Here is a 15,770-nt window from a genome sequence, read left to right on the forward strand (position 1 = left end):
ATTAGGAGGTTTAAGGGTTGTAATTGCTATACATAGAATAGATAAATAGATAGATACTATCTAATTTTCACTTTTAATAAAACATAAAACATAATAAAGCAGTGCTACATCTTCTTGACTGAGGTAAAACACAACATGATATTTTGTGAAAATAGATGTTTTTCTTCTTCTTCTTCTCCTCCCTGACCTCTGAAATATTACCAATTTAGTATTATTTATTAAAGTATTAACATAAGAGCAGAATGCAATTTATACATTCTAAATAGATTGTTGTAGATACTTATTATGAAGCAATTTTTGACTCAGTTCTAAACCTGACCTGAGCTATGTGAAGTCATTGAATATGAATGAATAGTATGTAATGCTTAATGCATCTATTTGCATCTATTTAAGTTTATATGTATATATAAAAACAAGACAAGCAAAGAGTAAGTTTACTACTTTAATTGTCTACATTTATTGATTCAAGGTACCTGATTGATTAAACACAAACATGTTTAACATCCAACTTTGGTCATCTGTCTACTAAACATCTTATACACGTTGCATCACATGAACAGGGAGAGCAGCAGGCAGGTACAGATTTTGTGAGGTTTTTGGTCTTTGCATGAAACAATCCAGAAAGTCAAGATCTCCATTGCAAATCCATTATTCAGAACAAGGGTAGACAGCCTCGGTCGTATGTGTATGTAATTTCTCTTTACTTCAGGAGATCACAGAACTCTGTGTGGGGAAAAAACAGAGACAGCCAAAAGTTGAATTGTGGTTGTCATGCAGCATTACAGTTAAGCAAGATGACTCAACAAACAAGAAATCTTTTGTTTTCTTTTTTTTAACTTGTTGGAGAGCAGAAGTTTATTTGCATCAGTTTTTTTTTTTTTTTTAAGACTAGAATTTCAGCACTAAGTGGTGGACAGCTCCTCAGCACTAATTGCTCTGATTTCACATCTGCTAACAGCTCTCCTAGATGTTTTACAAACACTCACCTTCTATTCCAATCTTGCCATCACCGTCTTTATCCCCAGACGCCATCAGAGCTTTGGTTTCAGCCACAGTCAGCTCTCTGGCCCCCGGAGAGAAATTCTGAAGAAATAGTCTGAAGGGTAGACATAAAAATAAAAAAAAACATAGAAGCAGTAAGTTCAGACTGTATCTCTGCTGATGCCTTTTCTTCACCTCTAAGCCTTTTTCAGTTGTCCCAGTCCTCCTCACTCACTCAATTCATGTATCAGTCAATTCATGCAAAGCGGAAAGGCTGCTCCATTCATACAGTGACCTCTGCCTGAGGCCCATCATGAGGGACAGTTAAGACAAACTGCAGATGTAACACACATGCACAAGCAAATACACACACTCCATCTGTACCACCATGTGCTCCTGCTCAAGTCTTTCAGCCACACACACACACATTCACTCCATCCTTACTTGAGCTCCTCCTCTTCGATGTATCCACTCTTGTCTTGGTCCAGGACTGTAAACACTTTTCTCCTGTCTGCTTCAGATAAGCCAGTCAGTCCAACTTGTTCAAAGAATGACTTGAAGTTGAATGTGCCTGGAGCTACGTTGGATCACGTACACACAGACACACACATAGTTGAGAGAGGAAGAGAGGAAGAAAAACAGACACATGGGAATAAGAGGTCAATCACACAATGACAAGAAAGAAAGAAAGAACGACGGGAGACTGAATAGACATGTCGCATTAACTTATTCGCTCAGATGACTTTCATTCTTCAACCAATGACATTTACCAATATACACCCTGTGGCACATCACCGTCTTATACCATTACAGGCTATGTCATTATGCCATTAAAGCAGGCAAAGCACAATGGATATGGCCCATAGGTCTAATGCAAATGTTAAAAGCCTTTTATTTACAGTCATAGTGGAATTCTTCTGGTACAAGCTACCTTCAAATAATTTCAAAGGACTTTTCTGAAAAAGACTTGCACATACTGTAGTCGAGTTTAACACTTCTGATTAATAAAACAAAAATCTTCTAAATGCTATTTTGCCTAAAACATTACTAACAGGCGGGTTTTGTTGAATTAAGGGTATGAAAGCACTGACATTTGATTTTCATCAGATCAGTCGAGCTTTGTCTGCCTCGTCATGCGGACATAATTTCTAGAGATAAATATTTAAGTGATTTTGGATGTGAGGACTTTACAGCTTGTGTGATTTGGTGTTCTATGTGTTAATGCTCAACACAACCACTTTGGAAGCTACTCTCCTGCCACATGGCTGCCTGGTTACCTGCAGGTACCCTGTCCCCACTGTGAAAATCACATGATACAGGTATCCCCTGTGGGAGTGGGTTTAATAAGCACCTCTGTGTGTGCTGTGTATATGTGAATGGACCTATATTCCCTTGCTGTAAAGTACGTGTTCTTATGTTCACAATTAGATGCTTGCAAAGTGTGTATTTTTCTTGGATGCAAGTTTTAGTGTGCGCTGTCTGACTCACCTTGACAAGCCTGGACCGCAGCCTGTATGTCCTCGTCGCTCAACATCCCTGCAAATGCCATGGTCCTCTGTGGCTGCCTGAGGGATACACATACACATGCATGGAAGAAATGCAAAGTGACACTAAATTGAACTGCTGGGGGCGTTTTCTGCTGCCAGATAGCTGCAACTGTCAAAGAAAAGCAGGACTTGTGGATAGGTTAAACATTATCATCACCTACGTGGGCATTTTTCTGATAGATCAGCACAGTCAAAAAGAGAGCTGAGTGGGACCTTTTATCAGCAGGACAGGGCTGTACCATTTTAACAATAAAGTAAAATTATTATATAAATAACATAGGCTCCAGAGTAGGAAAAATATTCATTGTGTGGTATCATTTTAGCATCGTATGTGAATTGGATTTTGGTTTTCTAATGTTAAACACATTCATTTTTCCACAAAGGATGTTGCAGGTAACTGAAAAGGTAATCACAAATAGGTCCTAACATTTTATTTTTTTGTCTTCCTACATTTAAACATTTATATCCCCCCTCTCTTAAAGCTAGAGGACTAAAGATTCACAAAACAGTGACACACAGCTATCAGCGCACAAAGAATTTGCAGAAAAACTGCACTTGAATTTGCAGAAAAAGTGGTACTTACCGTGCTTCGGGTGAGGTTTGGAGATCTCCGTTGCTCTTGCTTTGTGCTTGTAAGCGACCAACACTCTCTTACAGCTTCGTGATCCTGAGTGCAAGAAGCAACCTGACGTATCTGTCCTCAAACCAAGGGAGATTTCCTTCACGCCACCGACTGCCTCCTCCCCCTTCATCAGTTAATCAGAGCAGATAATTCTCCCATTCATACTGTTTTGTGAACTTGCATCCATGACCAAAACACAGTAAGAACATATTCACATCCCAACACATCTGATCATCATAAACATGCATTTTTCTGCAATTTATCTATTTTACTACCACAGCTGCTATGTTGGTGCTGTAGTATTGCAGTACATTTGTAGGGAAATTAATAAGGATTATACAATCAGGTACACTCAAGTGAAAATGGTAGTTGTCCTTGATTTTATTACACCTATGTGGCAAGTTTTAAAACATGCAATGAAGTCAGTCTTAACAGATCATGTGATTTTTATGCGTTCTTGAGCACAACATGCTGAATAAAAAAAATGAATTAAAATACAGGCGAGATTGTATTACAAATAATTTCATACCAGTATTCCAAGTAATACGTAAAATAACATATACAACTCATCCTATGGATTACATAGGAATTACAGGTTTACAGCAATATCTACATGCATTTAGTCTTGATGGTGGCTTTGGGGACATATTTTGTTTAGGCTATTTCTATGTTTGGTTTTCCATGAAAATCTAACAACGAGCCATATTTATATGAAATTCATACTCACAATAAAACAAAAACAACGAATAAAACCACACATACTCATAATAAAGGTCCTAAACGTAGCATCACTCGTCAAATACATTCATACATTTTTGTAGTTTATAGCTTGCCGTAAACACGGATATAAACATTTTATATAGAGAGGTCTTCTTTCATAACCACTTTTACGTGCCTCACATGGTTGGCGACTGACTGAATGCAGAAAGCTTTCTTCAGCTTTGATACAAATCACTGGATTTAACTGACTGAGAATAAAGCTCGAACCCGATTGGCTGTGGGAGTTCAACGCGACGGAATTGTCCCTTGTAATTGGTTTAGGCGGCTGTCAATTCCTTGAAGTTTCACGGCCCACTTTCGGTGACGTCACGGTGTACAGGAACATGGCGCTTTGGAGGAGAGGTTCTTCATGATAGTCAGGGGCTATAGCGATTGAAATTCCCGTTGTTGTGTTCATTTAGGTAACACTAAAGTACAGACACTAAATATGAGAGGCCGCGAAAGGTGACCGCCCCCTCTGTCTCCATGGATACCCGACCACTGCGTGTGGTAGCGGCGTTTGCTGTCGTCAGCTGAAACTCTTAGCATCGATAGCTAAAGCTAGTTAGCTGGCGAATAGCCAGACGCAAAAACAGACACAAAATGTGCTCGTTTATGTAGCCTAGGCTGACGCGAAGCTGCTATTCAATGTTTAAAACACTTAAGCCTTTTTTAAATCAGCCATTTATTTGATTTCACGTAGCTAACATTTTGTTAGCTAAGCTATAAGGATGGAGAACCGCCGTGTATATGTTTTGTTGCTGAGCTTTGGGATTTTTCTATCGGTTTTGGGACTGTCTGAAGGCGCCCCTCTTCAGTATGGTCAGAAATCAGGTAAGGCAACTGATTCACAGGTAAAGTGTGTTGTGTTTGTCCACATGAGAGGCTGTTTTGCTGAAATTGGTAGCTGGTGCTAATACGAAGCTAAAAGCTAACAACACACCAGCTTGAACTGTATTTCCGGTTATCCAGACAGGAGTGTTTTCAATGGACGGGTTGTCATACTTGTTTGTTTAGTTGATCACAGAGTTATCAGAATATCGGTTCTGGTCTTTCCGTAGTTTGTTTAATAATGATGAATAACTGCAGGTCATTGTCACGACTCGGCCAAATAGCACAATGATCAACACAGACGTTTCCTTTAACTATTCTCGGAAAAACACTAATTTATTGCTGCAGGTTTATTTCTGATTAATATTTAACAGCAGAAACCAGTGATGTGTGTGTTGTTGCTTCCAGGTACATAGATGTTAACCTTTTACTGGGATTGGTCTAGGTGTTGATGTAAACAAGTTTAAGGCACAAGGTGGATGGTGGCCTACCCGCATGGAAATAATGTTTCTGGTTCTAAAGTGAACCTTGATTAACCTGCTTCGATGACTACAGTGTAATATTTCACCCAAATAAAGGGTCCTGTTATGGTTGGGGCCTCACGAATTGTATGTGTTCTTTGAAGAAAACAGTTGCTATCTTATTAAAAACACTTAATGTAGTAATTAAGAGAGTCTTCTGTTCAGGACACAGCTGTAAAAACGGAAGAAAACTGTGTTATTAGGTTACTAATGTGACTATTTCATATTTGCACAGTCACAAATCACCAAAGAAATAGAAATGTGAAACAATCATCTTCTTAAATAATCAGTTGAGATGGAATATTCAAGATTCCATAATACTTTGAGCAGTCATTAAATGTTACAGTGCTATGAAAAAAATATTTGCCCCCTTCCTGATTTGTTTTTTTCTTTTTGCATATTTTTCACACTTAAATGTTTCAGGTCACCAAATAAAATAACTGAAATAAATATAAATTATTTTGCAATTGTTAAATTTGGCTTTTCCATTTATTAAGGGAAAAGTTTACCAATGCAAGGAGCTATGTGAAAAACTAATTGTCCTCCAAACTTTATAACTGGCTGTGTCACTTTTGGCAGCAGAAAATTAAATAACTGGCAATGAGTGTTTAGCATTGTTGTGGAAATTTGGCCCACTCTTTGCTGAATGGTTTTAATTCAGCTACATTGGAGGGTCTTTGAGCATCAACAGCCTGTTTAAGGTCATGCAAATGGCTCTCAATCAGTTTTAAATCTGGACTTTAAATAGGTTACTCCAAAACCATCACCACCTCCTTTTTTTTCTTGAACTATTCAGAGGTGGACTTGCTGATGTGTTTGAGGTCTTTGTCCCGTCTAAAGTGTGCTTGAACTTCAGGGCACATATTGTAGGCCAAACATTCTTCTTTTGGATATCTCTGTTAGAGAGCAGAATTCATGCTTGCATCAATCACAACAAGCCGCCCTGAAACAGCAAACCAGCCCTAGAGCATCACACTACAATCACCATGTTTGAGTCTTAGTATAATGTTCTTTTTATGAAATGCTGTGTTTGATTTACACCAGATGTTACAGGATGCAAAATTTTCAAAAACGTCACCTTCTTTTTGGCAAATGTGAAATAATCTTTTGTTTTATTTTTGGTCAGCAATGGTTTTGGCCTCAGAACTCTTTCATGGATGCCATTTGTGCCCATTCTCTTTCTTATTGTTGAATCATGAACTCGAACCTTAGCTGAGCCAAGTGAAGCCTGCACTTTTTTAGATGTTGTTCTAAGTTTTTTTGTAACCTACTGGATAGGACTGCCACAAACGATTATTTTGATAGTTGACTAGTCACCGATTATTTTTGCATTAGTCGACTAATCAGATCATCATCCATTGGACGTAAAACATACAGCTTATTGCACCAGCATGCATCTGCGCTTATCATTAGCTTACAGCTTTAAGTGTTTAAGGTAAGTGCTAACTAAAAAGCCAAACCAATTTACTCAGGAACAAATAAAATACTTAAAAAAAAATCCAAACAATAACATTTTTAAGTTAGTGACTTATGTATGTTTAACCTGAGTAGCGAAAGACGGCGGTGGGTTTGAAAACGATTTGCCGGGAGTCCGGTGTTCTCACGGGCTCTAGTGAGCCTTGCCCCCAGCTAGCTATCGAGCTAGTGGGTAACAGATGTCTCCGAAAACATCGGAGTGCTTTTGAAAATATGTGGTGTCGTGATAAACTGAGCAGATATTTGAGGTTTACACAGTTACATTGTCGCCTGAAAATATGTTAAACGGTTATTTTGAGACCCAGAAAGAATAATAAGAGTAATATTAAAACTAACTACCTGCCGCCATTGTTGGAAACTGAGCTGGGCTGCACTATTAATTCTGGGACAGAGCTACTTCTTCTTCTTCGGGGTTTAACGGCAGCTGGCATCCTTGTACATGCAGTGCTGCCATCTTCTGTTTCAGTCCGTTATTACACTGCGTCTTTTGTGATCTTACAAAGCTTCAAATGGCGCCTCGACTATTAAATCAGTCGTCGACGATTTTGTTAGTCAACGTAATCGTGACTAGTCGACTAATCGTGGCAGCCCTACTACTGGATGAGTTGTTGATCCGCTCTTGCACTAATTTTGGTAGGCTGGACACTCAGTAAAAGGTTCACCACCATTCCAAGTTTTCCATTTGTGGATAATGGCTCTCACCATAGTTCACTGGAGTCCAAAACATTAGAAATGGCTTTCTAACCCTTCCTGATAAATGTCAGTGACTTTGTGTCTCATCTGTTGTTGAGGTTCTTTAGATCTTTGCTTGATGTGTTACATTTTGAGATCTTTTAACCTACTTCATGTTGTCAGACAGGTTTTGTTTAAGTGATTTCATTCAACAGGTCTGGCAGTAATCAGGCCTGGGTGTGGCTAATGAAATTGAACTTGGCTATCTGAAGAAAAAAATGTGGTTAGTCACAGATGTATGGTTTTTTTTCACATAGGGCCAAGTAAACCTGGATAGTATTGTTGCTTTAATTACAAAAAAAAATCATAATTTAAAAACTGTATTTTGAATTAGCTAAGGTCATCTTTGTCTAAAATTAAAATTTGATCTGACACATGTTAATGTGACAAATGCCCCCCCCTCAAAAAAAATGGAAATCAGCAGTAACTGTAATACTTTTGCCACAAAGCTACTTGGTGACAAGACAGTAGTTTCTATGTTTTGCAGAATCCAGAGTTTCCTTGGCTCGTATTGGTATAACATGTTTCCTAGCACATTACCAACACTCACTGGTAATGTGTAACTATAACAGATTCCAGTCTTATCACTACAAGTTAATGATTAGCAACAGCGTTGTTTGCTTAATCATAACGAAGAGCACAGGAAAGTACAGTGTAAGATGAAATATAGTCCATATTTTTATTATTTTATTACACAGCAACCTGTCCTTTGGTCCATTTTCCTAGTCTACTTACACCTGTGTGTACACATGATATAATAATTCTTGATTATTTGATTGTTCAAAGTTTTGACTTTAAGTTTCTGATTGTTAATGAGATTATTCTTATGAATATGACTTGGGCTTGCCAATCTGCAAGGGATATTCCGTTTACACATGACAAACAGGGGTAAAAATAGGTTGTTAAGCTTTAACCAAAATGTCAATGTTTAAATTGTAGGGCATAGCCAGGTGATATTTGTTTGGTTAATCTACAAGTCATTAACCTTTCACTACTCTGCTCAGTGACTACCACTACAGGTTGTTGGAGATGCTTGTAATAAGCGAGTTTATCCTTTAGCAGTTGTTTATTTTCTAAATGGTGGAAATCAAATTTAGTTTTGTCACTAACCAGACAGAGATAAGTATTAGCCTATTTTAGGTGCCTCTGCTTTTTCATTTGATTCATGATATTCTCAGACTGAAGAACCTTAAACTAACCCAAAGCTTTTAGCCACAGTGCCATTTGCCATTTTGTGTGTAACTAAAAGTAGACATCCACTGTTGTGCACACCGGTCGGTGGGTGAAATTTGTAAAAATGGGTCAACTCCTCCTCTCCCTGAATGCCTGCTGAAATATGCAGTTTAACTGAAATAAGAGGTGGCAGCTACCTGCTGTATTGGTCCCAAAAACCAGTTGAGTCATTTGGTGGGGCCTGCCAAGTCATAATATGAACCTATGACTCAAATAAAGCCTAATGGAGGAGAACTGATCCCATGTAGCGCTGCCGTGACCCAGCTCCTGTTTTTTTGTATCTGGCTGCTGCTGTAGCCTCTCTGGGAGCCCTGCACTGCCTGGAACCCTGTTGTTTTGCTGAACCAGGCAGTGGGTATTTGTGTCAAAAAGCTGCCCGCAATTACAGCTGAATGTTTTTCACAGGATTGTTGTGAGCTTTGGAGTTATTAAAGCCATTTGTTCCAATGATTTATCCCACTACTCATTTTAATTGCTGTAATTTAAATAGAAAGAGGCATTGGCTGAAAAATAGCCAGATGTGACAAAATTTAGTGCCGAATGAAACAGGGCTTTTAAGTCCAAGCTTATCATTAGCTTGGTTTTGCTTTAAAGTTGTTAGAGGTCATTGCTGGTCTAGAGAATATTCTAAAACCCTTAAGAATTGGATTGCCTTATTTTTAGATCCAGATTAGTATAGCAATGGCTTGCTTTGTGGTTTGAGAAAAGTAAATATAGGGCAAAGCTACTTTGATTTCCCTCTGAAACATATTTGCTTTGGCATTGTGGAAAACCCCAGTAAGAAAACACTCTGTCTCACTACAAGATTCTCATCTGGGGGGCAGTACGGATGACTGGTTTGAAGGCTGACACAGTAACAGCACAAAAGTGCATTTGGTGGATTCATATAATTTTTAGGGATGTTGGCCTAAACCATGCAGTGATGTGCATCTGTTCACCTTTTTAAAACCATGCCTTTTTGGCAGGGAGTCCTCCGCCAGAATTGTCTGGGTCAGGTTTTTGCCTTTACTTGCCTTGTTAATGGGTCATTTGCTTTTCACATAAGAATATCAATCTTGACATTGCTATTGCATAAACGGACTTAAAGGCTTATAGTTTTATATAATATGAATCATTTATCTCTGGCATTACCTATAGAGTTTGCTTACAGGTTTGAGTTGCATGTGTTTATAAGGAAATATTATATTTCATTCTTGTTTTATTCACTTAGCATTTTTGATTGTTAAAAAGTTTCAGTCTGGTTGGACGTTCAAGACTTAACAATCCCCCTTCATTGTTCTGTTGATAGTGATGATAATTGCAAGGTAAAGAACCCTTACATTTAACAGCTGTGAGTACACATGCCATTTATAGCTACATTCACTGGTCCAGTACACTACAGAGCTATTTAATCTTTAATTTCTCCTCTCATCAATATTTTACTGGATACAGTTTCTCTGTTGCAGTCTTAAGCACAGAGGTTTGTGGAAGTAATCCTTTAGAAACAGCACTTCATAATGGTGGCCTTGCTGTTGTTGCTAATTTATTTGCATCGTAATATAACATCAACTATCACTGACTTACAAAGACCTTCGTGATATCTGTCACTGGGGATTCAAATTGTAACTGTGCACGGCTCTCAGTGAAAGAGGCCACAGAATTCAGTTTACCTGCACCAGTTTTGGGGTTGTAGTTCAGTATTTTCTGTCCAGCAGGGAAAACATTAGGCATTCAGACATTAGTGGAAAGAAGCAGAGTGCATGAAGGACTTTCATTATGATCATAAGTAAAGAGAACAGATTAAGCCATCTTTTCTATTTCTGTCAGTGACTGCTTGGTGTTCTGTGGCCGACATTAAATGAATCTCAATCATGGCTGACACTCTGTATCATATCTAATATTCCTCAGGGAGTTGGAGGGATTGCTGCTCCATCTTCTCTACTCTCTGACAACCTATGCTGTGTGGATATACCCCCCTCCCCCGTCTCGGATTAGAACTTACTAAATAGTTAGACCACTGTACAGCCTCATGTGCCAAGCTCTTGCCTTAAGTTTATTTTAACAAAATAATTTGTTACCTGCCACTGTTTTACCTGAAATTGCAAACCTGTCAACCTAGAAATGATATGGCACCCACATTTGTTTTTCTGATTTTTTTTTTTTCCCCAAGAGAGTTATGTGCAAACTAAATACTCACACAGTCAGAGAAACAGGAACAAACCTTTCTCTTGGTAAATAAATATAATCTCAAATGATGAGTGTGATAGGTGTTAGTGGGTCAAATCATCATTCTGTTGGTTACTCTTGGTGTTTCATTGAGGAAGAACACCAGAATTCCAGAATTTAATTCACAGTTATATTTATTTTCAATTTCTTGTGTCATACTGCCTAAGCATAAAATTGATGTGTCAAAAACGGCTAACAATTACAACAGTTTCCATGCTGACGGAGCAAGGGTAGATCACAATTTCATGTTTGTGAAATCCTCTGACATTCTAAACATGCACACTTCATGTGCATGTTTAGAATGTCAACCTAATCTGTTCAACCTAATTTCCTCTCAAAATTGGGCCCATGTTTACAGTTCAAATTTTAAAAACGGAATGCAGTGTTAAATGTTGAACCTGAAAATGTGCTGGATTGGATGTTGGATTTCTCATTTGACTTACCTTTGTTTTTACTGTGGTAACTGACCTGTAGTGAAGTCAGATAGCACCTGAAGTCTTTCACTATGGTGCTATGCTGTTTAAATGTCTGTAGGGGTGGGTGATATAGCCAGACGAACCTTTTGTAACCTGTGATGTAGCGTATACTTAGGGTACAGATTGTTAATGTCACAACATTCCATATATGCAGAATCTGCAAATATCCATTATGCATGTTTCCAGCACCTTTTTGAATCTCTGTTATAAAAAATTGAGAGAGTTCTGAAAGCAGTGTACCTACTAATTATTTTTTACTATGTAGATAAGCTAGCTAAAGTCTGATTTTTCATTTATTCCAAATCGGTTCAGATGTGTGTTGCAATCATACTCACATGTTGGTGTGAAAGCCTGAGACACCTAGATGTGAGTTTGTCATCTGGATGTATTAGTCACCCAATTTCATCTGTCAAAAATTTTGTAGCCAGAAGGAGACTCAGTAGGTGTATACTGTCCTTCTAGCAGACACAATGTACCTGACAAGCCGCAACCAGTGGGACGCTGAATAAACATTGACGGGAGGCTAGGAAGAAGTGTCTCGCACAAATTCCCACTGCTCTCAACTCTCACGGGCCACATTGAGGTATAATGTAGGTGGCTGTGATTACGTTCAAGTTATAAAAATAAATGCATTAGACTTTGGTGAATTTGTTACCTCATAATGAAACAAATTGATTCAGCAAGTCCTTTCTGTGTTAACTGAAAGTTGTCATCCATAAAAGATGATTCAAGCTGCAAGTGAGAGAGATTGACTTTAACGTCTTCTGACTGTTCACTGGCATTGGCAGTAAGACAAGAAATGCAATGACCAGTAGTCATACCATTCAAAGGAACAGTTAGAAATGAGCAGTGACATGTTGGAAATAAGGCGGGTATGAGTCACGCACACCCTAACAAAAGAATGAGCTTTTGGCAGAAATGCAGTGAACATACAGGTGTTCTTGAAATACAAAGAGCATAGGTGGCGTTATGTTGTCTAGCAGCTTGTCCAACCTTACAAACAGCAATGAGAATTGGTTGGTTGGACAAATATAGGTGATAGGTGGTTGGCGAGAAACACCTAATACATAATTATGAATGGTAAATAGCAATACATGGTGTGTCTTTTTTGTAGTGCTGAGGTACGGTTGTACACAGGCACCGATTGAGTTCCCATCAGATTCTCTAGCCTGTTGTTAAGGCTAAACCAGGGCAAATATCAAAGTTATTTTGGTCAGCTTTGTCTTTTTCTTTTTTTTTTTTTTAACATATATATGCACAGACATTGGAAATTCAACTCACAGACTGGTGAAACTAGTGTACTTTTATTGCCAGGCCCAACCCTAGATTTGTATAAGGAAGGGCATCTGGCATGAAAAGGACATCAACTTTGCGAAATCAGACATGCAGGTCATCAGATTTCCAGATCAGTCAGGGCCCGGGTTAACTACAGCTTATTAAATTTTAAATTAAAGGAACATAGCTTTTCATTCAAGTAGTTTTCCATATTCTTTATTCATAATTCACTTGAATCTACTTAAACAAATTTAGACTTGCTGAAAGGTGGAATAATCCCATTACAGCCAAACAGAATCAGTCTCAATAATCTGTTTATCTTGGTGTTTCTTTTTTATTAATCTGTGGAAGCTAAAATTGTAATTGCAGTTAAAATTTGATAATGCACAGCCCTGCACATACATGCCGTATATAGTGCCCTCCGTCATCCTTTTGTCTCCTGTAGTATCAGCTTGTACCGTTTAGTTAACTAAATCTGAGGCTCATGTGGTTTGGCATTAGTATAGTGAGTGAGCTGCAGCTGAGCAGCACAGTGGGTGGGTTGTGAGGATGCTGTCAGCCCTGACACTTGAACTGCTGGGCCAGCAGCATCCTCACTTGAGCAGATCTACACCCGCTGTCACGACTGCTGCACTATCAGCTGGTGATTGGCCAGCAGACACCCCCACAACTGCTTCTCTGAATACCTGATAAGGGATAGAGGTCATCTGAGAAGTCACACTTATTGCCACAACATTTTGGGAGAAGTGGTGAATCACTCATTAATGTATGTCATGCACAATGGTACAGATTGTTTTTTCTTCTCACTGCAGTGGAGTTGCAAGAGAAAGAGAGTAATGATATGAAGAGGTTGTAGTGTAGTGCACTGTGCAGTTTATTTTTGTTGTCAAGCTCTAAGGTACCTTTGTTGTGGGTGGTTTTAGAAGTACTGGTACACTTCTCATGTGTTGTACTGCTGTCAAACACACTTATGCTAACCTAACACAGCTGTCATGTTTCTTCTTTATTCCCTTCTAATTTATTTTTGAATTCCAGAGATAGATGTGAATGATTCAGCACATTTTCTTTCTGTTTTTGTCATTTTAGGTGAAGGCATGGGGGACACTTTGTCTGTCTCTATCTACCTGTCCCTGGTGGTGTCTTTGATGGTGATTGTGTCCTTGGTGGTGGTGCTAGTGAACTGTGTGACCTGCTGCAAGGAAAGGGAGATCAACTTCAAGGTGAGAGTTTTGGCAGGCAGGTAGCCAGACACAAGTGAGTTTCATTTCCTTCATGCAGACTTGACTTGATGAAAACACAGTGGGTGAATGTATAATGTATTGGGCTGTGTGTAAATTTAGTCTAAAAGAGAGTCAGCGTTTTTTGTTTGGGTTTTTTTTGTTGTTGTCATGCCGTCAACAAATTTATACATGGCATATGTTTGTGTGGACGTAGGAGTTTGAAGATCACTTTGATGATGAGATCGACTTCACTCCGCCAGCAGAGGACACCCCTTCTATGCAGTCCCCAGCTGAGGTCTATACCCTTGCTGTGTCTCCTGTGCCCCTGCCTGGCCCGCCACACCTCCAACCCCCTGCCCGCATCACAGGTCTGATACATACACATTCACAGAATCATGCTGTATAAATAAACTTGGCACAAACACTAAGGAAATGTGTGTATCTTCCATGATTTCTTTGTTGTAACAGTGCTTTTAGGCAGTACGTCTTATAGTGTTGGAAAGCCTGGTTATTTCCCTTAAATAGTGCCACAAGGAAAATGCATTTGTGGGTTGAGCAGCAGAGTTGAGTTGATGGGTTGCGCCCATGAGAAGCTTACAAAATCTTTTCTCCCAGTGCCAGACTGTTTGTTCTGCTATTGATTGTTTGGTTTAGTTTAGTTTACTGGACTGGATGATTGAAGTCTGAAGAAACAAGGCAGTTTATAATTTAACAATTTATTTGTCTAATAAACAGGGGCCTCGGTAGCTTGTGGGCGAATGATACACAGCTACAACAGCAGTACTCAACTCTGCTGCTCAACCCACAAATGCATTTTCCTTACAAATTTGAGCAGAAATAAACAGGCCTTCCAACGGTAGTTAAAACAAAGAAATGATCAAACACAAATTTCCTTACTTTTGTCTGCTTAGCTTATGTCATAAAATACGGTTGTCTATTAAAATATGTTTGTTTGAACTTTGTAGTAAAAAATGTTCTATTAACACCAGAGGTGGTGGAAATCCACCTGTAGACTGTTTGGTCCCCACCATTAAACAAATATTGAGGGTAGAAATATTAGTACCCCAAAATGTTCTCTGTGGAAAAAAACTAAACAAAAATGGGATTTCTTTGGCAAATGTGATCACTGTGTCACAACAGTTCACATAAATTTGAGAACAGTACAGCGATGGAAGGGTGTATCTTAAAAAAGTTGCCACATTTTTTTATTGAAAACGTCATACCTAGTACCCATAAACAGTGACTATGAAATACTTGTTCATATCCACACACGGTATGTTAAACTAGTTAGTAACTTAATGTAAAGAAGTTGATGTACTTTCTGTTTAGGTGTAGTTAGCTACACATGCTGCATACAGTGCTAAGTGCTAGTCATTGGACAGTTTTTTATTTATGTTATTATATTGCAGTTTTATTGTTGTTGTAATTTCAATGTGTTTGTATTTGGTGTCACAGAGGGATCAACAGGCTTCCAGGTCGTGCGCCACAGTCTGAGCTACATCCAAGAGATCGGCAACGGCTGGTTTGGCCAGGTAAGATAGTTTTTCTTTAATTACCTTCTTCACAAAATTGCATCCACACAAAAGACAAAGAGCTAAATACTCATCTGAAAAAATCATTTAACAAGATGGCAAGCTGTCACTTGTGATTTAATCATTGAATCACAAGTGACAATCATTAATCAATATCGCTTGAAACAATATACAGTGGCTTGCAGCAAAAGGTGGTTCTACAAAGTATTGACTCAGGGGGCTGAATAATTACACACACCCGACTTTGCAGTTATTTATTTGTAAAAAAAATGTTTGGAATCATGTATGACTTTTGTTCCACTTCTCACGTGTACAACACCTTTGTATTGGTCTTTCACGTGGAATTCCAATAAAATTGAT

The 15,770-nt window shown here is 38.6% G+C and overlaps 2 protein-coding genes across 2 annotated transcripts in view; one reads left to right on the forward strand and one right to left on the reverse strand.

The window, feature by feature from the left end:
• Nucleotides 1-433: 433 nt before the first annotated feature.
• On the reverse strand, nucleotides 434-4,048 carry pvalb5 (parvalbumin 5). Its single transcript, XM_006791533.3, has 6 exons — nucleotides 3,913-4,048; nucleotides 3,112-3,274; nucleotides 2,470-2,546; nucleotides 1,426-1,558; nucleotides 987-1,096; nucleotides 434-723 (listed from the first exon to the last, which is right to left on the reverse strand). The coding sequence occupies exons 3-6, from the start codon at nucleotides 2,528-2,530 to the stop codon at nucleotides 701-703; spliced, it is 327 nt and encodes a 108-aa protein (XP_006791596.1). The 5' UTR covers nucleotides 2,531-2,546; nucleotides 3,112-3,274; nucleotides 3,913-4,048; the 3' UTR covers nucleotides 434-700.
• Nucleotides 4,049-4,173: 125 nt separating this feature from the next.
• The window catches only part of lmtk2 (lemur tail kinase 2), a 28,360-nt gene continuing 16,763 nt past the window's right edge, over nucleotides 4,174-15,770 (forward strand). Inside the window, exons 1-4 of the mRNA XM_087839768.1 lie at nucleotides 4,174-4,743; nucleotides 13,745-13,878; nucleotides 14,093-14,246; nucleotides 15,334-15,410. Of these exons, the coding sequence (XP_087695894.1) occupies nucleotides 4,641-4,743; nucleotides 13,745-13,878; nucleotides 14,093-14,246; nucleotides 15,334-15,410 (468 nt within the window). The 5' untranslated portion in view covers nucleotides 4,174-4,640. The remainder of the gene's footprint in view (nucleotides 4,744-13,744; nucleotides 13,879-14,092; nucleotides 14,247-15,333; nucleotides 15,411-15,770) is intronic.

This window comes from Neolamprologus brichardi, chromosome 4, assembly GCF_056152115.1.
Source record: "Neolamprologus brichardi isolate AB-2024 chromosome 4, ASM5615211v1, whole genome shotgun sequence".
NCBI lineage: Eukaryota > Metazoa > Chordata > Actinopteri > Cichliformes > Cichlidae > Neolamprologus > Neolamprologus brichardi.